The sequence below is a fragment of the Nycticebus coucang genome, chromosome 2 (genome assembly GCF_027406575.1).
Source record: "Nycticebus coucang isolate mNycCou1 chromosome 2, mNycCou1.pri, whole genome shotgun sequence".
Taxonomy (NCBI): domain Eukaryota; kingdom Metazoa; phylum Chordata; class Mammalia; order Primates; family Lorisidae; genus Nycticebus; species Nycticebus coucang.
Genome location: NC_069781.1, coordinates 13,167,626 through 13,189,483, shown reverse-complemented (window position 1 = coordinate 13,189,483; position 21,858 = coordinate 13,167,626). Strand labels below are relative to the sequence as shown.

The window sequence follows — 21,858 nt, the reverse complement described above, 5'->3', positions numbered from 1 at the left end:
GCGCTCTCCCTCCTTCCTCCCCCTTGCCTCCTCCCTCCGGCGTCGCCCACCAGCTCCCACCATCTCGCCCCTGCTCTCCTCCTCTTAGCTCCCCTCCCTCTCGGGTCTCCCGCCTTCCCAGAGCACGCGCTGCCAGGGCCCGGGGCGCCGGGCGGCCAATGGCGCGGCGGCAGGACGTGATGTCAGGCGCGGCTGTAGAAAAGGCGCGGAGGCTTGCGCTGGCGCGGACTGCAGAGCCGGGGCTGGGCTCGGCGCGCGCTTGGAGAGCATTGCGCGCGGCTGGGCCCGCGGCCGGCGGCTCCTCCTCCCACTCTGCTCCTCCTCCTTTTTCTCCTCCTCCACCTCCTCCTCCGCCTCCTCCTCCTCCTCCTCCTCCTCCTCCTCTTCAATTCTCCCGGTGGCTCGGCTCGGCTCGCTGGCTTCGGAGATACCCTTCTCTAGTCGCCGACTCAGCGCCAAAGAGGGTCGCTTTGGGCTGGGAGCGCACCGCAAGGAGGGGAGGGGTCCAGGCAGCTGGGCCGCCGCGGGCATCTGGCTGCTTTTGGGTGAACCCCTAGCCGTCGCTGCCTCCGGCAGAGTTTGTGCCCCTGCTTTGCGCCCCGGGCGCCGAAGTCGAGCAGGCTATGCCCTCAGCGTGAAAGCGCCCGTGGCGGGCGCCGACCTCTGCCCTGGTCTCCCGCTCCTCGCCCCCCCCCCGCCCGGTGCCCTTGTAACCCTGGCTTTGGCGCCGTTGCCCGGGCGCCCCGCGATGTAGCTGCCCCCGCGCCTCGACGGGAGGCGTCCTGGCCCGCGGGCGCCCGGAGCCCGGAGCCCGGCCTGGGGGCGCAGCCGAGCTCGGGCGGGGCCGGGGCCGCGGTGGCTATGCACCGGGCCCGTTAGCGCCGGGAGCGCCAGGCAGCTGAGGCGGGGGGCAAGCCCTCCCCCGGAGGAGCCGCGCCCCCGGCCCCGCCGGTCCCGCCGCGATGCTGTTCCACAGTCTGTCGGGCCCCGAGGTGCACGGGGTCATCGACGAGATGGACCGCAGGGTCAAGAGCGAGGCTCCCGCCATCAGCTCCGCCATCGACCGCGGCGACACAGAGACGGTAGGCGCGCGACTGTGGGGTCCGGGCTTAGAGCTGGGACAGGGCCGGGCCAGTCGGCGTCTCCGCTTCCCAAAGTTTGGGGAGCGTCCTTCGTGCGGCCCGGGACTGGGCGCGAGGGATCCTCGGACAGGATGCGAGGCCCTTAGCTCCTGGCTGGGGAAAGCCCTGCTGCTGGGGCGTAGAAGGAAAACACGGTTGAAACCGAAAACTCCGAGGGAGGAGGAGAGTGGTTTTCCCGAAGTGGAAGCGAAGTCCCACCAGCGGCTCTCTTCTTACCTTGCCGGGCGCTTGGGTCGGCAGCCCCACGCTCTGCTCCAGCGCTCGGCTTTGGGGGTTGCCGGCGCAGCCCGCGGTGCCGGGGAAGGGTGAACCACCCGGAAGCACTGGGGCTTCGGCGGCCTTGGGATGGCTTGCCTTCCAGCAAGCGGGGATCCCTTCCTCGCGCGGCGTCAGGGGCCCAAACCTTCAGGGCTAGTACTTTTAGTTTATCACCCCCAGTCGCTTGGCCAGGCCAGGGCTCGGAGTTCAGGCTCCGGCCTGGCTCTCGCGTAAGGAGACTTCATCCGGCCCTTTACACCTGGCTCCTCCGCCCTAGCCTCAAATAGCCAGTTCCTTGCCTAAGACATCCCCCGGGGCCAGACCAGCAGACGCTGCACAAACTGCGGGCCCAGAAGTGACCTTTACAGGCCCAGGCGGTAGGGAGCACGGGGTAAGCTTCTCTCCTCCAAGAGCAAGAGCGCAGCCCTAGTGTCCTCTCGGCCTCTGAGCCCTTTTTCCTCGCCTAAATCTTTCGACTTGTCAGTTTGGTTAGGGGAGGAGGATTTGGGTTGGACCTGTCCTGCACCCAGAGACTATGAGGGTGTCCCTGTTCGCTATTCATCATCTCCCCGAACTCAAGAGGGCCCCAGACAGTGTGGCAGAGGAGCCAGAAGTTGCCCGACTTGTCCTGGCCTAAACCTTTGGCCTAAGGATCCAGAGATCGCTAGAGCTTGGGGCCTGGGACTCTGCTGCCTCTCCGAAGAAGAGTCTGTGTAGAGGGTGACTTTTAATGGTCCCCTTACCCCCTTTCCGAGGCACAGCCTGGTGGCTCCTTTAAGAAACAGTTTGGGGGAAGCTCTGGGAGGCTTTACTGGAATCCCAGTCCTGGCCACTGCCCCTAAACATAGGCATAGCATTTGGGGGGGAAAGGGCAACAGAGACAGAAACCGGGAGAAGTTAAGGCGGGAGAGCCATCTAGGCCAGGAGCCCAGCCTGGGCCTGGCTGGTTAGGGCAGGCAGGCCTGGGTTCTGAGTCCCCGGGAAATGGAAACGGGTCTTTGGGGGTGGGGGAAGCTTGTCGCATGCCGTGGCAGTCCTCTCCGAGTTCAGGGCAAGCCAGGGACACGGAGGGGACGGCGGGTGCGGGTTTCTCAGAGCAGCGGCAGGCTGAAGGCTGACGCGGGCGCTGCCGTCTCCCGCCTCCCTCCCTTCGCAGACCATGCCGTCCATCAGCAGTGACCGCGCCGCGCTGTGCGCAGGCTGCGGGGGCAAGATCTCGGACCGCTACTACCTGCTGGCGGTGGACAAGCAGTGGCACATGCGCTGCCTCAAGTGCTGCGAGTGCAAGCTCAACCTGGAGTCGGAGCTCACCTGTTTCAGCAAGGACGGCAGCATCTACTGCAAGGAAGACTACTACAGGTAGCCCCCACCAGGGTCCCGCGGCCCCAAGACCCTCCTGACATCTCAGGCACAGTCCTGCCCCTCTCCTTTTCCTCTAGTCCCAGGAGAAGTTTCACTACCCAGTGTTAATTGGGTGACAACCTTTGAAGCAGCAGTTTGGGGAGCTCTTGGAAAGATCTGCCAAGTGTGGGGACTAGAGAAAAGCAGTCTTTGCTTAGACCATAAGCGTGGGTTGGAATCCTTGTACCCCCCTCTCTGAAGTTTCTTGGGCCAATCAGGGAGGATAGAAATAGGCATCTCCAAGCTTAGGCAGGCTAGGCTGGTGTGGAGAAGAGCAGGAGGGAGAGCTGGGGGAATGGGAGTGTTTCCGGGTCTTTGGGGAGATGGGACTGAAAGCTGGCTAGGATTAAAGAACCGGAATCACTAATAGGCTCCAAGTTCTCTGTTTTCTCTCCAGGTTTAGGGTTAGGTTTTAGGATCTGTTTATATATTGTCTCTTTCTCTCTCTCATTTCTTGCTCTTTCCCTGTCTCTGTGTTTCTTCCAAATTACACTAATCTGTGGGATTCCCAGGCCTGGTTTGGAGGGCAGGGATAAATGTGGGGGAGGGCTAAGCCTACCCCCCCCTCCCAGCCTTTCCTGGGGCTTACTCAGGCTCTGGGTTAAGTAGAAGCCCTTATAGGCATGAAAATGGTTAGGGGAAGCTATATTTTAGGTTAGGACTAGGCCTGGGTCAAAATCTAGATTGCTTTCCCCTCATCCTCCAAGCGAAGGCCAGATTGTCCTTCTGAGGGGATTGCCCCCAGTGGCAACAGCGGCACCTGGAGGAGGAATGGGGGGTACCCCATCGTGTGTCCCCACAGCCCCACCCTCCATGGTCTCTACAGGCGGTTCTCTGTGCAGCGCTGTGCCCGGTGCCACCTGGGCATCTCGGCCTCGGAGATGGTGATGCGCGCTCGGGACTTGGTTTATCACCTCAATTGCTTCACGTGCACCACATGTAACAAGATGCTGACCACCGGCGACCACTTCGGCATGAAGGACAGCCTGGTCTACTGTCGCTTGCACTTCGAGGCGCTACTGCAAGGAGAGTACCCCGCGCACTTCAATCACGCCGATGTGGCGGCGGCGGCGGCGGCAGCCGCTGCGGCCAAGAGCGCAGGGCTGGGCGCAGCGGGGGCTAACCCGCTGGGTCTTCCCTACTACAATGGCGTGGGCACTGTGCAGAAGGGGCGGCCCAGGAAGCGCAAGAGCCCGGGTCCCGGGACGGATCTGGCGGCCTACAACGCTGGTGAGTGCAAGGCGCGCGGAGCGCCCCCGTCGGGTTGGGGGAAAGTGCGCGGCAGCTGCCACCAGGAGCGGGCGCAAACCTCAGTGTGCTGGACCTATTGTAGGGGATACTCTGGGCTTTAGCTTCCCCAGTCCTAAGCACCGGACCGCCTGGAAGAGTGATATTAGCCCCACGGGCTCTCGCCCTCGGCTGCACCGGGAGGAGAGGGTGCATTGGTCCGTATGCTTTCTTGGGTGATGGGCCTCGTGGCTGAGAAATTGTTTTTAGGAGGCAGCTTTTCGATTTGGGCCTTTTCCTCTGCTTTGGTGGGCAGAAAGTGCAGGAATAGAGAAAGGAAGGTGGCGCCAACACCAAACTCTGAGGGCGGCCTGGCTGAGGGTGGGGAGCTGGGTCGGCGAGGAGCAAGGCAGAGCGGCGAGGGTCCCCGGAGAAAGGCTGGCGGTGGCCCCGGGCGCTAAGCTTGGCCTGGCCTGCAGCTTGGTGGAGTGAATTGTCCCCAGGCCCTTGGGGAACTCCGGCTCCAGAGCCTTTTGAGTTAAGGATGCCGCTCCCGGTGCCGGCGCGATCCTCCCTCAAGGCCAGGTCTCCGCTTTTCTGGGCTCTTTCCTCCGAGGTTCCGGGGTGAGAGCGGCAACCCTCGGAAGCCGGCGCCAGTGGTTGAGACCCGAGCAGGCCTGGCCTCGCGCGGGGGTGGGACGAGGGGTTCCTTTGGCACTTCCGGCATTTTGAACCCCAGTCTGTTCCGGCAGGAGCTCTGCCCCCTCCCTGCTCAGGACAGCTGCAATGGTTCTGAGGCCCCACAAATTGAACCATCAACATCTGCCCAATGTCTGCTGGGCCGGAAAGGTTTATGACTCTGAGCTTCCGAACTAGAATTTATTTACAATTATTATTTTCTTTCTTTCGTTTGCAACAGAATCGGATTCACAGATTTTGTTTCCTTTTTCCTTTTCCCCTTAGTCTAATGCACAAGTGTGTGTGGGGGGGCCCAAAACAAATTCAAGACTGTATGGAGAACGTGGCTGTGGGGGAAAATAATGGTTGTTTTGATCTTGGAGTCTGAGCTGACTAGGAATGGGAGTGGGTGTGTGTGGGGGTGTCCCCTGTTTGCTCCAACGAAATTGATAGGGGAATGTGAGGTGGGTGTCTCTGTGTGCAGAGCTGGGAGGAAAATGCAGCCCCTAGTTTGGTAAATGGTGAAGTGGTTGATAGGCCCGTTTGTGGCAGTGGATTTAAATTTTTTTGAAGGCACTACTACAGATGCTGCTCTCCATTCCTCATCTCCCACCACCCCCAAAATAAAGACTAAACACAGTCCATGCCTCAAACCAAACTATATTTATCAAATAGGGTCTGTTTCCTACTGGAGGCAGCCTACAGGACTTGGCACTAGGGCACCTGGTGGTTGGGAGCAGTGTTGTTCTGGGCCAGGTTTGGAATTGTGCAGAAAGGGGGAAGAAGGTGCAAGGATTGGTTTGTGCTTTTTGCTGCTCAGCCACAGCCTTCCCCAGCCAGATGCGGCTGGAGCTGAGTTTCAGGGGAGCTGGCACAAGACACTCACTCCCTCCAGCCATCTCATTTTCTCTTTGACACAACTCTTTTCTTTTTTTCCTTTCTGCTCTCTGGGTTCCCCTGTCTCACTGTCTCCATATCTGTATCTGCCTCCCTGTTTCTCTGTTCCCGTGCGTGCGTCTCTGGCCTTGCCTGGGGCTCCCAGTCCTGGGAGAACCAGCGTTGGTTGCGTCGGTAGCGACTATGCGGCTCACTCATTCGGGGTTCCTGAGACTCGGCTGGGAAAAGAGGGGGCCTCCCGGGCCTCTCTCAGCCCAGCCAAGAGTCCGCACGTCTGGCTTCCCTCCTCCCTCCCCTCCGGCACTGGCGGGAGAGAGAAGGCTGCAATGTGAGCCGTGGGACAGCTAGCACTGGAAAGCGAGACCGTGGAAGGTGCAACCGTGGGCGGTGTGTGCGGGCAAGTGTCTGTGTGCGTGTGCGTGTGCGTGCAAGTTTCCGACTGTGAGGACACAGCTTGTTTGTGGAAGTGTCCCATCTCCAGGGGCCCAGCCCACTCCGACCCCTTTGCAAAGTTCCTCGCTCTGGGGACAGTCCCGCCGAGGAGCGGTGTCGCCTCATTAAGGGACAGTGAGCTGGGGAAGAGTGGGGAGGAGGCGCCGTCGGTGCGCCCAGCCCCTGGCTTCGGGAAGGGCAGAGGGCCGCAGGGTCGGAAAGTCCTTCCGGGGCGGGGGTGTAGCGGCCCTCTTCCCGCAGCCCCTTCGGTCCGAGCGCGCGGTCCGGTGTCCCGCCGGGAGTCGGAACTGAAACCTGCTCCTACCCCCGAGCCGTGTTGCCCCGGACCGGGGGCTCTGCGACCGCAGCCGGAGCCTGAGCGGGGCCCAGGCCGCGCACTATGCGCTGGGGTTTGCGCGCCGCGGCCGCTGGAGTCCCGCGCGGACCGGCCAGACGCCCGGGCCTCCCCAGCCCCAGCTTTTTGTGTGTGTGTGCCTGGCGGCGTAATTACTGATTTGATTCCAATCCATTATTTAGACAATTGAACCTACAATCTCGTCTTTAGTAAAATGAGGCGAAGTCAGATTTGATTACAGGTTCAGTCCCAGCGACAAGAGCTCGAAACCCGATGGGTTAATAACAGATCACGAGTAAATTATTCATGATTTTACGAGCTCTTTAGCTCCATTGAATCGGCCTAATTGAGAGGAAAAAAAAAAAAAAGAGAGAGAAAGCCCGGGTCCTCCCCCTCCCCTCGGCCCCTCGCTCCTCCCCGGATCCGATCCTGGGGAATCTCGACCCGGCCCCAGGCCCTGGGGGCGTGATGAGGGGGTCTGGGGCGCCCGCCAAACGCTGGCCCAGCGGCCTCCGCCCCGCCACCCTCCCTCCCGGTGTAGCCCCCTGCTCCCGCCTCAGGCCGGCCTCGGCCTAGTTGCCTTGGGCCGGCTCCTTCCCTCCCTCCACGCCGCTTCTTTCCTGTCCCCTTTCCTTCACTCTCCGGCCGGTAAAGGCCTCCCCTGGAGGAACCCCAGCACCCTGAAGCCCTAGAATTCAATTCTGTCCTTGGGACCCTGCACTCACATTCCCTCCATAACTCGCTTTCCCCTTGGCTTTCACTGTCTCTCCTTATTTCTTTCTGTCTTCCTAGCTCTCTCTCCACCCTCCCCCCTTCTCCGGGTCTCCAACGTTTTCTTTTCCTCAGTCTGTCCTCTTTTTTCCTGACTCTGTCCATCTTCCCTCCCTAGCCCCCTCTTTTCTCTCTCCATTCTCTTTCTGCCTCTGTCTCTTTTTCTCCTTTCTCTGCCCTCTCTGTCTCCCTCTCCTGCACCACCTCCCCCCATCTAGGCGGCACTCGGGGCAAGTCCCTTGGGCTCACAGGGGCGCCGGGGTCCCCACGGAGCTCATTAACCGCAGCCAAGCCCAGACGGGAGCTGGGTGGAGGGATGGGCCCAGAGATCCCCGGTGGGGAGGCTTGCCCCACCCCCAGTGGAGCTGGGGACCAGGGGAAAGAAGAGGGTTGTTCACCTCGGATTCAGCGCAATTCCCGTGGATTGGGCTCGGAGTCATCCTCTGATCCTCTTTAAATTGCTGGACCCCTGTTCTTTGCCCTGGGTCCTCTCTATGGGAATGTGGGGGACAAGGTTGGGGGACCCAGATGCTTGGGGAAAGGGGTCCTTTGGAGGTGTAGCCCCTAGCTAACAGCTCCAAGGTTAAGGGCAAGATTTGTATCTTGCAGATTCTTTCTGCAAGGGGCTATTCTGTCTGCTGGGGTACAGGGAGGGGTAAGATACCCAGAGAACAAGGAAGGAACAACAGTACTTCCGAAGTAGGGTCGCCAGATAAAATGCAGACACTCAATTAAATTTGAATTTGGGGTAAATAATAAATACGTTTTTAGTATAAATTTATCCCATGCAATATTTGAATTTTAGATAAACAGTAACATTCTTTAGTGTAAGTGTAATATTCAGATTTTAGATAAACAGCAAATTTTTAGTATAGGTGTATCTTATGTAGTATTTGAATTTTAGCTAAACAGACACATTTTTACTATAGGTATCCCATGATATACTAGAAATTTATCTGTTTATCTAAAATTTATATTTAACTGGCAACTTGTATTTTTATTTGCTAAATTTGTCAACTCTAATGGGCATGTGGTAGAGTATAAGATATCTTCCTAATGCCCTGTTTTTTGGGGGGCTCAATTTGCATCTCCCATGAGGCTTTCCCCAAGGCAAGACCTTAAGTTTAGGATGGCTCTGGGCGTGATGAGGGAATCTCAGAAGGGATTCTGCATGGTCCTATTAGCTGCAAGATTGCTGAACAACTTTTTGATGCCTGAAGTTTTCACTCCATACCCCCTAACTCCATGCCATTCTGTCATTGGCAGCCAAGCCTCAGCCCAGGGACCCTTCTGGATGGGGACAGGCTGCCTTCTCTTTTTGTGGTATAATTCAGGGAAACAGGGAGGACCAGTGTTGAATTTGGGCTCAGCAAGGTACTGGTGGTGTGGCCAGTACCTAGCACATTTCCCTTAATGTTCAACATCTCTAACAGGAACAGTAGTGGCCACCCATCATAGTTATATACAGTGACATATATAAAACCAAAGGCATACCATAGTTGTCTAGTACATGTTAATTTTTTCCTCCAACTTCTTTCCCTTTGCAATTAGACCTCTGACACTCTCTTTGGGACTACCGCAAAGTGCTTACCTTGCCAGAGCCTGGTTTGCTCCATTGGTAAAACTGGGAAACTGCACACAGGGCAGTGGTGAGGATTAAGCTACAGATGCAATTTCAGACCTTCCAGGCCAGTGCCAGAGCCACAGGGGTCATTCTAGTACTTTTGAGTGTGGGAACTGATGAGGGTGAAATGAAAGCGAGTCTGTTAGCAACTTCTAGGTGCCAGTCCCAGACCCTGCAAGGGGAGCCTGGAGAGTGCCAGCCCCAAGACCTTGTGCTGCTGTGTCCACACTCAAGTCAGTCCCTCCCTCCCCTTCCTGAGCCTCAGTTTCAACATCTGCAAAAATAGTGAAGTAACTCCTGGCTCACAGGGTTGTTTTAAGGACCCAATGACAGTGTTCATGTAGAGCCCTTTAGCATGCATCATCTGAAGTCTGGTCAGCCATCAACAAGTTGTATAATAGTATTGTTGCTGTTGGCTTTGTTGTAATATGATGGCTCAGAATAGCTTTTGGATTCTCCCAGAGCTGAGATTGAATTTTGCACTTCTTAGCTGAGTGATCTTGGGCAGATCACTCCATCCCAGCCTCAGTTTCTCCATCTATAAAATGGGGATAATGTCCCCATTTCAGCGTGGTGCCTGCATGCAGTGTGGTGATTATGGCGGTGGGGTGGGCGTGGACTTGATGTGTGTGTAGGGGGCCGGTGGGGAGTTCACCTGTGGTCTCATCTCCTCCATAAGCGCTGAGCTGCAATGAGAACGACGCAGAGCACCTGGACCGCGACCAGCCCTATCCGAGCAGCCAGAAGACGAAGCGCATGCGCACCTCCTTCAAGCACCACCAGCTTCGGACCATGAAGTCTTACTTTGCCATTAACCACAACCCCGACGCCAAGGACTTGAAGCAGCTCGCGCAAAAGACTGGCCTCACCAAGCGGGTCCTCCAGGTGAGCGGCTGGGGGCGGGGTGCGGACGTCCAGCACGGGCTGGCGGCAGGCCGTGGACCATGGAAGGACTTTCCACCCTCTGCCTCTGACTTGCTTATTCTTTCTCCATCTCTTCAGTCTCTCTCTAGCCTCCCCACCCCCTAACTTTAGGTCTTTTTCCATTTTTCCTCTCCGTTTTTCTGTCCGTCCATCCTCTTTGTCTCCATACTCTCTCTTGTAAACAATTCCTGGTTATTTTTATTGCTCAAGTGATAGTTATGTTCATATTGTAAAAGTTCGAACATTGCAGGTAAATCTACAGGCCCCACCCCTTCACCTCTCCTCCCCGGTGGCTAGTGCTGGTTCCTGCTCAGTCACTGTTGTGTCTCTCCTTTCTGTCTGAGTCGTTCCTCTAGATTTATCTTCTGTCTCCCAGAAACAAGATTTGCTGGTGGGGGGTATGAGGGCAATTTCTTGGCTGCTTGATGGGTCTGCTCCTGGGGCCTTGGGAAGGTGGCTGGATGCCTGTGAAAATGACCGGAATTGCACTTGTGTGTGAGGGCGCTTTCTTCAAAGAGAGGATCCAGGACTTTACCAGATTTCCTTGACCCTGAAAAATATGTTAACAACCCCCAGTCTAGGTGGTGTTCCAGGCTTTTGCATGACCCAAACTTGTGGCAGAGCCTTGGGCCCAAAATTCTCAAACCTTCAGCTCTTCCTCTTTTTCATTTCATGGTCCTACACAGGTCACTGAACATTTTGGAGCCTCAGTTTTCTCATATATGAAATGGACACAAGAAATTTATACCACAGGGTTATTGGAGGAGCCACTTAGAGTGTCTAAGGCAGTAGTGGACACTGAACCGCTCAGTGGATGGTAGCTGGTAATAACATTAGCTCGATTAATTAGCTGGCATTATTAACTAGTTTGAACAATTATTCTACTAATCCGTACAAAGATAAGGCAGGAGAATACCTCCGTTTATAGCAAGTTTAACCAGTTCATTCTTCAGGACGTGTGCTTGTAGTGATAGCGATGGACAGTTTTACATAAGGAAACCAAGGGATGAAGTGACCTGACATGGTCTCGCAGCAGAAGGGGAGGTACAGGGATTCGGGTCTAGGCCAGCCTGACCCACCATCCAGCCGCAGGTCTCAGAAACTGAGGCCTGGGAGGTGACATCGAGAGGGTGACACGCAGGGAGGAAGGTATGCGCAGCCACCCTAAGGACGTTCCTGTGAGTCTGGAAAGGTGGGGGGAGGCCTTTTGTGGAGCGGGTTGGGGCTCTAAGGTGGGCGTGCAGATGCCCTGCGAGCTGGGAGCACTGGCCCCAGGCTTTCTTGGTCCTGCAGCCAGCGCTGCCTGTAGTCAGGGCAGAGCTCGGCAGCGGTCGCTCCGAGGACTGGGTGACAGCCGATGGAAGCGAGGGGCGGCCAATGGGATGCTGATGCGCCTCTTTGGGCCCGCCCCTCCCGCTCCTGCGTTTGCAGGCTGCTTCTAGTCCCAGTGGCCTGGGCTTCTAAGGGGGTGGCGGACATTGCTGCGCCCATCTGGGTCTCTGGTCCCCCAGGTCTGCTTTCTTCAGACTTTACCTTCTTGGGGTCAGGTTGGGCACCCTCCTTGGCACCCCCTCCCTTCACCCCTGGATGAGTTCCGACTGAGGACTCAGGTCTCTGCCTTCTCTCTGGTCAGGAGATGCCCTATGGAATGTGGCGGGTGCATTCTGAACGGATACCATGGGTATGAAGCTGGGCAGAGCTGGGTTCAGTGGCTGTGCGTTTTGAACAAGTCACTTACCATCTCTGAACCATAGATTTCTCATCTGTAAAAAGGTCACCATTAGGGCACATACCTGTCACAGTTATCCAGAGTGGATGAGATAAAGAGGAAGCACCTATAGTTGAGTGTGACTGTCAGTGAACTGCCAGCCTCTGCTGGCCTTGGTGATGCAGGAGGCTTGGTTCCTTCACTTAGGAACAAATCAGTTTTTCAGGATAGTTATCTCTCCTTCTCTCTCTCTCCCTTTTTTTTTTTGTTTTGAGATAGAGTCTCACTTTATCACCCTTGGTAGAGTGCTGTGGCATCACAGCTCACAGCAACCTCCAGCTCTTGGGCTTAGGCGATTCTCTTGCCTCAACCTCCCGAGTAGCTGGGATTACAGGCGCCCGCCACAATACCCGGCTTCTCTCTCCTTCTCTTATCTGATTAAATATCTATTGGCATCAGACCCCTGAGGCCCCAGAGATGAATAAACCACAATCCTGGCCCGGAAGAAATACACCTATTAGGCATAAAGGCAGACTTACATACAGGCAGTTTCCCTACAATGTGAACAGTTGGGGAAGATACAGAGGGAGCCCAGAGGAGGGACCAACCACCCTATATGCCAGGCATCACAAATTCCTCTTCCCCCACTGTACAGATGAGAACAGGCCCAAAAGATTTCCACTTGCCCACAGTTACACTTTGCTAGTAAATTGCAGAGGTGGATCCAAATCTGGCTTGTCTGATCTTTCTACTCAGAGCCAACCCAGCACTGACTGTCTCTGAGAGTATCACTTAGGGTTTATATGTTTGGAGTGGGTCATAATGTTCTCCCTTCTTCTCAGACCTCCAAATCTCCTGCACAAATCCTTAATATTCCCCAACAACAGACCTTTTCATGATTATGCAGCAGTTTACAAAGCATTATCTTTCCAGCCACTTAGTCTTTTTTTACCTTAATGTTCTGCCCGTTTCTCAGATGAGACACTTAAGACCTAGTAAAATGATGTGATTTGCTTCAGTTACAGAAGACAGGCATCAGTAGGGTAGGGTTTTCTTTGGGATGCCCTGACTGCTGATGGGACATCTGAAGGATATAGGATGGGAGCATGTTGGGCAAGGCAGGTGGTGGCGACATGGCTCTGGAATGTAACAGACTGGTTCTAATCCTCTGCCTTATCAGCCGTGTGATTTGGAGCTTTAATTTCTCCTCTCTGAATCTGAATTTTTCTCTGTGAAATGGGGATAATAACAGCCAAGGCTCCTGCTAGCACATAGTGGTGTTCATTAAACAGTCCCACGTGGCTTAGCTACACCAGCTTAATGGTCCAAGGCCTTGGGTGTTATGTTTTCCTCCCCAAAGTTGGGATACACCTCAACCCTTCAGAGACAGGCTGCAGGGCAGACCTGAAATTGAGCTATGTTCCCAGAAATAGGTGCTGTGTAGTCAGTGTGTGAATGTGTATGGGGGTGTTCTAGGCTATTACTGAGCTTGTAATGCATGAGTACCACATACATGGAGGCCTGGGGTGCGACATCTCTGTTGAAATTTGAAGTTGGCTGATGGGAAGTCTAAACTTAGCTCTCCCACTTACTCACTGAACCGTCCTGGAGTGAGTGACTTAATCTTTGTGAGCCTCAGTGGCCTCAGCTGTAAAATGAGGCTGACATTACTTAGCTTTACTGGGTACTTGCACAGAGTAAATGAGTGGCACAAAGTGTAACGTACTAAGTCTTTATTAGGGACTCACTGCATGCTAATCTCACACGCACATTTACACAGCACAGTTCAGTCTCCCAGCTTCATTTGCACATGTTACAAATGGGATTATCTTCATTTTGCAGATGAGGAAACAGAAGTTCCAAGAGTCTAGGAGCCTTGCCCTGAGTCTCACAGTTAATAAGTGAGGAAACCAGGAGTCAAGCAGCCCAGATTGATCTGATTCCAAAGTTCTTTGCAACATCACACAACATAGGGATTGTGTTTTTTATACCCCTCCAATCCAGCTGCAGAAGGTAGCAGTGCAGTGGGAAGGTGTAGGCGATTGATTCCATGTCTTGGTGGGAAAGCAGAAGGCTGCAGTAAAGCTCTCATGACCTAGAAGGTGCTCAAATTTGTTGGCATCAGCAGCACGATGACCACAGTACTCACGCTCCATTGGTGGGCAAGGTGACTGGGAGACAATGGCCCCTTGGACAGAGTGTGGAGATAATTCCTCAGTGCACAGATGCCCTGGGCTGCAGGAAGGGGGTGAATAGGTGGATGACTTGGGTGGGTGAAATTCTCCCTATGGATTCCCAGTGTGACTTTGTAGGAAAATACATTTTAACCACCAAGAGTTTAAAAAACATTCTTCAGGTGACTGGTTAGTTGCCATCAACCTGTGCGAGAATCCAGGAAATAGAACCCTAGCTTCCTTTGGCCACTCACTTATTAGACAAATACACTGACCTTCTATGCGCAGGGTGGGGCTGAGGCTCTGAGGACTCAGTGGAGAATAAGATAGTGACTGAACAAGACTCCACAACCGAGAGGACGTGAGGTGGGGTCTAAACACTGGAAGTGATGATAAGATTAATCTCTTTATTTTTATGCATGTTTGCAATATTTCATAGTATTTGAATATATAATGTAATGCATATATAATAAATGATTCTAGGACCAAATAAGTTTATGAAGTGACTCAAGCAGCTAAGGCGCCAGCCACATACACCTGAGCTGGAGGGTTCGAATCCAGCCCGGGCCCGCCAAACAACAATGGCAGCTGCAACCAAAAAATAGCCGGGCGTTGTGGCGGGCGCCTGTAGTCCCAGCTACTTGGGAGGTGGAGGCAGGAGAATCACTTGAGCCCAGGAGTTGGAAGTTGCTGTGAGCTGTGATGCCACTGCACTCTATACCCAGGGCGACAACTTGAGGCTCTGTCTCAAAAAAAAAGATTAACTGTCTTTCTCTTGGAGGTCAGAGTATATTAACATTGATGCAGACTCTGAGAAATCTTGAAGAGATTCAATGTCTCATCTAACATTTTTCTAATTTTATTTAGTCATAAACTCTTATTTAAGTCTTATTTTTAATTTTTATTTTATTTGAAAAAAAAAATTGAAGAAGTGCTAGCAAGGAGTAAGGGGTACAACGAGAGTGTGTAAGACAGGGACCTGATCTCCTGAAGGAGGTAGTTAGGGAAGGCTTCCCTGAGAAGGAGATGAGGTTTAAGCTAGGGTAAGTCTGTTCATTTCTTTGGGCCTCAGTTTCCCCATCTGTAAAATGGTCACTGTCTTGCCTGTTGTTTGCAGAGGAGTGTGGGAAGTGTCCCATCTAGTCATGGACAGTCTAAGTTGGATGGAGTTTCACAAATAATTTGGCCTGAATCTCTCATTTCAGAGGAGAGGAAACAGAGGCCCAGAGAGGTATAGTGACATTCCCAAGGCCCCACAGCAAAGTAGTTGCAGGCCAGGGACTTGAACTAAGGGTTCTTGACTTCTAGTTTAGAATTTAGAACATTTTTTTTTTTTGGCCTATTTTTGGTGCTTTAAATTATGCTTTAAACAGGTTTATAAAATAATAGAACCACCATACACACAGTTTAGAAAAATTGGAAAATTAAAAAAAGAAAACCCTTACCTATATTAGAACACAGGAACCTGATAATTCAATGGTGTGGTTTAGAGGTAGGGTATGGACCCGGCCTGCCAGGATTCACATCTCAGGTCCACCTCTTATTGGCTGTGCCTCGGTCTCCATGCCTATAAACCAGCAATAATGTTAGTGTCTACTTCATAGTATTATTATAAAGACTAAAGGAGTTAACAGGTAAAATGTATTCAACTTTGACTTGAAAATGCCTGGCACCTAGTGAGTAAATAGTATTCATCACTATTATTTTCATTATGAAGTTGTAATACCAGAGGACATAGTTTTTGTTCATCAGTCATCATAAGACATCTCCCCTGTGGCTTCATGAAATGGCTGGGTCCTGACTTCCACTTGCTCTGTCTGGTTGGACACTTTGGTTACAGCTGTTAGATTGATGTTATAAAAAATGCCATCATGGACACTTTTGGGCATGAAGCTTTCATCTTCTGGCTGATTTCCTTAGTGTCCTGGGAGAGAATCTGCAGGGGCACAGTGAGTTTCCCACTGGCCCTTCTGGTCTTCTTGATGAAAGAATTCTGGGGAAGAGGATTTGCAAAGCCAAACACAACTCTCAGGACCTATTGGTACCTAAGGAGGGACAATGTACGCTTCTGTATCCCCGCAGGATTCCTGGGGGATCCACTGTGCTCTAGGCTGAGACACTTATGGCCTGGCATTAATTGTGTCCTGAGGAGTCTATGCCTGAACTTGGACTGGTTGTCCCACATATACAAGAAAAGAGAGAGCTGTCAGTTGAAGAAGGTGGGTAGGTGGGACAAATCATTGCTTTGTTCTTGTGGCTTCCCTAGAAGTCCAGCCTGTTAGAGCCCTAAGAGGTCATAGAGACCACGTGGTATAGTCTAACCCTCTTGTACAAGTGGAAGGCAGGCCCAGACTTAAGGGACTACTCAGGGTTACCTGGCTAGTCATTGGCAGAACTATGGCTGGGAACTACATCCAGAGCTCTTTCCACTGCCCTATGGTGCTTCTCTGTTTATTAACTCAATTGTTAATTCATTCACTTGCTGCCTCATTCAGGATCATGTGGTAGGGAGAGCATAGACTTGGTTTTTTCTTTTTAAAGAGACAGGGTCTTGGGGCGGCACCTGTGGCTCAGTGAGTCGGGCGCCGGCCCCATATGCCGAGGGTGGCGGGTTCAAACCCAGCCCCGGCCAAACTGCAACAACAACAAAAAAATAGCCGGGCGTTGTGGCGGGCGCCTGTGGTCCCAGCTGTTTGGGAGGCTGAGGCAAGAGAATCGCTTAAGTCCAGGAGTTGGAGGTTGCTGTGAGCCGGGTGAGGCCACAGCACTCTACCCGAGGGCAGTACAGTGAGACTCTGTCTGTACACACACACAAAAAAAAGAGAGACAGGGTCTTACTCTCTCTCCCTGGCTAGAATGCAGAGGTGCAATCATAGCTCACTATAACCTTCTGCTTTAGCCTCCCAAGTAGTTAGGACTACAGGAATAATTTTTTGATTTTTCATAGAGATGAGATCTTGCTATGTTACCCAGGCTGGTCTCAAATTCCTAGCCTCAAGTAATCCCCCTGCCTTGGCCTCCCAAAGTACTAGGATTATAGTCATGAGCTACCATACTCAGCCTGAGCATGGACTTTTTATGATAAACAGTCCTGGATTCCAATCTCAGTTTGTCCTCTGTTTGATCTTTGGCAAGTGACTTCATCTCTCTGGTTATTTAATCTATATAATGGGGATAATAATGGAACCCACTTACCCACCTAGGCTTATCATGGGACTGACCTGTGACTGCATGTTAGAGGATGGCGTGGTACCTGGATCCTAGTTGAGGGATGTACTTGCCAGTTGTTATTATTGACTCAGCACAGATTACTGATTCTTAACCTTCGTCAGTCTCTATCAGGTCCTCATGAAGATGGCATAGACAGGGTTCTTGCCCCCAACAACCTCGGGGGGGGGGCTTTTCTAAATACTTTGGAGAGAATTCTGGTGAAGCCCTGCCTTAAGGTGAAAAATAAGCCCAATGGCTGGGTGCAGTGGTTTATGCCTCTAATCCTAGCATGCTGGAGGCCGAGGTTGGAGGATCACTCAAGCTCAGTTTGGAGTTTGAGACCCGCCTGAGCAAGAGTGAGACCCTGTGTCTACTAAAAATAGAAAAAAAATTAGCCTGGCATGATGGTGGGTGCCTGTAGTCCCATCTACTCAGGAGGCTGAGGCAGAAGGATTGGTCAACCCCAGAAGTTTGAGGTTGCAGTGAGCTAGGCCAACACTGTGGCATACTAGCCTGGGCGACACAGACTCTGTCTCAAACACACACACACACACACACACACACACACAAAAAAGAAATTCACTATACAACAGTAGAACAGCCTAGCTTTTAGTTAAGTTGTTGAATTTTACATCCACTAGATTCCCAGTGCCTTAGATCTGGTAAAGCAGAGAAGATTAATTGTGGAAGATGGTGTCATTGTTTATGAACCCACTGTTGGGGCAATGTCTGAGAAGCAGCAAACAGCCAGCAGCTAAGCAGTCCCAGCCCTTCCTGAAGTCTTGGAGCTCCTGGTGGATGAGCAAATGAGCATTGAGCAAAGCACCGCCCCTGTGCCTCCTGGCTCCAAGCTGCTGCTTGGAGTCAAACACATAGGCGGGCTTAGAGCTCACACACATACAGGCCAGGACAGTGGCAACCAAGTGGCATCAGGACTTGGGCCTTCTTGTCCCCAATCTGCATGTGACTTTGAAGAAGTCACTTCTCTATGAGGACTTCTAAGGGCTTTTCCCACCTATCTTCTCCATTATCCATTCCCTAAACCACAGGGACACTGTCTCACCCCTGCACATTTCTGTAGGCTGGGTAGGGAAGGAGTTCCTACCCCAAGAAGAGCATATCAAGGGTGGTCTTAGAAGCACTGTACTTATTGTAAGCCTCCAGAAGGGCTGATTGGCTTCCTTTGGGCAGAGAGCCAGGAAAAGTGTGCTTTCTTCCTGGGAAGATCCAGCATCTGAGGAGGGAGCTTAGCTTCCCCACTTTACAGGGTCCATGTCCCACTCCATACAGCCAAGGCTTTTCCGGATGTGCTTTTAATTGAACCCAAATTGTCAGGTCACCAGAAAAGGGGTTTTGAGGCCACAGGCCCTTGCAATTGGGTGGTCCCAAGGGGAGGGTGAGGCCAAGAGTCGGCCCTTCCCATCCCTGCATGAGACACTGGGAAGACAGGCAGATGTAGGCACATCTGGAAATATGCAACTGGACACCCCAGAATCTGTAGAATTCCCCAGGGCCTTTTGTTTTATGGGGAGGCTTCTGGCGGGTGTTTCCCGCACGTAAAGGGAAGTGAAGGGGCCCTGCCTTCCAAGCTTTTTTATTTGGGAGGTACAAGCACCTCTACTGTGGCTTGGCTTGCTGGGCCTTTCCCGAAGTACCTCATGGACCTTTGGGTACAGTGGGGTCTCCGTGTTTGTGCAGTGAGATGGGTGGGTGCACTTAGGGAGCGGCTATGTAAGACTGTCTCTGTGTGTCTTCCTGAATGTGTACAGGCATGTGTGCAAAGGTAGGGGTGTGATGTGTGCAAATGTTTGTGCCCATGGAAAAAAATGAAAGTAAACCCATATTCTCTCTTTGACGTTCTTTTCACACCATGCTCACTTCCAAGTCTGTGCCTGGCCCCACCGGATGCGGGGATGTGGCAGGCTGGGAGAGGGAATCTGCTTGTTGAAACCTCCCGGGCCTCTCTTTAATCTGGCAGCTGTTTCCACTCTGCCCACCTCTGCCCCGAGACCCAGCGCCCTGGGATGCCTGGTGGCTTCTCCAGCTGATGGTGGGGAATAGGATCAGGGTCTTTTTTCTTCCTTCTAGTTACTCATTATAATTGCTGAATTCCCAAGTGGTGTTTATACCATCCTTGTATTTCCCAGATTTACTGACTATGAAATATTTGAAAAATTGTACCAACCAGAACGTGTGGGACCTATTGTCTACTGAAAGGTGACTGCCAAGAAAAAAAAAGTCTCAAACAACTATGATGAAAAATCATCAAGATTTGTCTGGGGTGTGTGTGTGTGTTTGATGTGTCCAATAGAAATGCAATGTGAGCCAAACATGTAATTTTAAATTTTAAATCTTCTGATAGCCACATTGAAGAAGTAAAAAGAAAAATTAATGTTAATAATATATTTTGCTTAATCCACGATAGCTAAACTGTTATCATTTTGACATGCAATCAATATACCAATTATCATGGAGACTGTTTTTTTCATTCTGAGCCTTCCAATCCATTGTGTGTTTTCACCTGCGGACCAGTAGCCTTTGGGGCTGGTGCCCTTTTGAGCACTCTAAAGCCACATATGGCAAATGGCTATGATACTGGAGACAACAGCTCAGCTCTGGAACCCCCTCACAGAAAGAGAAACACCTATTAGAAAAAGTACAATTCTTATTTTATTAAGAGAGAAATAGTGACAGTCTGATGTTTGGACTCCTCTCAGCAAAAACTCGGCTTAGCATCTCTCAGAAAGAACAGAGCACAGAGTTAAGCAGTCAGTCGGCCAGGAAGGCTCTGGCCGCTTTTCCCTAACCAGCCCCTCCCTGTTTTCCCTGCTGCAGGTCTGGTTTCAGAACGCCCGAGCCAAGTTCAGGCGCAACCTCTTACGGCAGGAAAACACTGGCGTGGACAAGTCGGCGGACACAGCGCTGCAGACTGGGACGCCCTCAGGCCCAGCCTCCGAGCTCTCCAACGCCTCGCTCAGCCCCTCCAGCACGCCCACCACCCTCACAGACTTGACTAGCCCCACCCTGCCGACTGTGACGTCCGTCTTAACTTCTGTGCCTGGCAACCTGGAGGGCCATGAGCCTCACAGCCCCTCACAAACGACTCTTACCAACCTTTTCTAATGACTCGCGCTCCCTTCCCGCCCCACAATTTCTTTAAAAAAGAAATTATCTTTAGTTGAATTCCAAGTGTATTTTAAAATAGAGGCTTTGAGCAACTAACTAACCACATTTTAGGATCTCGCCTGGAAACAGAGGAAAAAAAATAATTGCGTGTCAGGCTAATGCAGCGGTGTGGACTGAGGAAGTACTTGGAAGACCTATCTGCAACACAACATTTGTGTCACTGTACAGTTTTGTGGACTGAGCGAGGAAAAACAACAAAATAATTTAAGTTGGCTAGAGCTTCTGTATTTTCAAAGACTGCCACGTGCCTTAGGAATACTGTTTTATCTCCATACTTTGGATGACTCGTTCATTTTTCTCTCCCTCTTTTTCTCTCTGTATATTTATGACCAGAGCAAAAATGTAAAAAACAAAAAACAACAAAAAAAAGTTTGTTACTTTGAATAGTCCTAAAAAGAAAAAAAAAGGAAAAAAAAAAAGGAAAAATCAAACCCCCTCCAACGGTCGTTTTGTTGTTTTAGAATTTTAAGGTGGAAGTCTGTTCGAATATCAAATTTGTAAAATCTAACCAGTAATAAAACCACTTATCGAAACTACTACCCGCCATTTAGTTGGGTATGAAATTCATGAGAATTGAGAGTTTATTGAAGCCTAGAGGTAAATTCTAGGGTCTTCACTTATTTATCAAATACGGGTAGGGCCCTTTTTTTTGTGCTGGGCTTTGGTCTGGTTGTTGGTATCCAGAGGTAGAGAGACAGTCCCTGCTCTCAACCAGTCCAGAGTGGTGACAGAGACAGACAAGAGAGACACTTGTGTCTCTTGGTGTGATACGAGCTCAAGTGGAAGATATGAAAACTGTATCATTCATTCATTCATTTGTTCTTTCAAATACTCAATAAGCATGGTTGCTAGATGCTTGCAATCCGGAGGTCAAAAGCTCTCACCCTGTCTTTTCTGCTCCTGGCTGCACTGGAAGTTGTGTCAGGCACTGAGGGAGTCCCTCCTGAGAAACCTGTAGCTTTTCCCTGCAAGAGAATAAATGCTGTAACCAAAGGGCAGCTCAAGCTCCAGTTTTCCTAAGGACACAAAATTTTAAAATCTCCCAAGAGGGCAAAAGCAAATATACTTAGTTCCTTTACAAAAGCTTCAGGGAACCTCAGGAAAACCAGGGAACCCAGAATAAAAACACACTCAGCGAGGATGGAGTTTGCAGAGGTGTCCAACTTTCTTTTTTTTCTGCTGTATATTGGAAGAACAACTGTCTTGGGTCAAGTGTTAAATTCACAAACACTAACAAAAGATGAGCAACAATAAAGTCCATGCATAGTTTTCATGATTTCTGATGCCACAGGTAAACAAAACAGGCCTCAAACAATAGGCATGCAGCCCATGGGCTGCAGGTTGGACACCCCTGGAGCCAAGCCATATGAGGTTGGAATTCCTACTGTTGAGCAGTGTGGATTGAGGGAAATAATTTTACCTCTTTGGGCATCGATTTCCTCAGCTGTCAGATGAAGATAATGACCCTTACATGGCAGTTGTAGTGGGGGTCAAGTAAAATGTGTCAAAGGCCCAGCAGAAGGCCTGGCATATAGGAAGGGCTCTGTGCATTTTACTGAATGACAGGTGACACATGAGATTTTGCAGGTGAAGAGCGGGCATGTGTGTATCCAGGGATTTCCTGGCATCTTGGAATGCATCAAACAGGTATGATGTCTGTCCACTCAACATCTGACACCCCTTATTTCTTGCTCCAAGCTCTGCTGCAGAGAGCTCCACCCAGCTTCACTGGATGCTAGTAGTTACCCACCACGATGCTACCCTAGTGGTCCACCAATGTGAAAATCCAGAGGGAAAATCACAGCCACCTGGAAAAGAGAAGAACCAAGCGGGATGGGGCAGGGGAGCTGTCCAGCCCAGGACTGGTCTCT

The 21,858-nt window shown here is 51.7% G+C and overlaps 1 protein-coding gene across 1 annotated transcript; it reads left to right on the top strand.

The window, feature by feature from the left end:
• Nucleotides 1-929: 929 nt before the first annotated feature.
• Nucleotides 930-20,611, top strand: LHX2 (LIM homeobox 2). Its single transcript, XM_053563091.1, has 5 exons — nucleotides 930-1,082; nucleotides 2,557-2,759; nucleotides 3,628-4,031; nucleotides 9,465-9,670; nucleotides 19,637-20,611. Exons 1-5 carry the CDS (start codon nucleotides 963-965, stop codon nucleotides 19,922-19,924), a joined length of 1,221 nt encoding a protein of 406 aa, XP_053419066.1. The 5' UTR covers nucleotides 930-962; the 3' UTR covers nucleotides 19,925-20,611.
• Nucleotides 20,612-21,858: the final 1,247 nt, after the last annotated feature.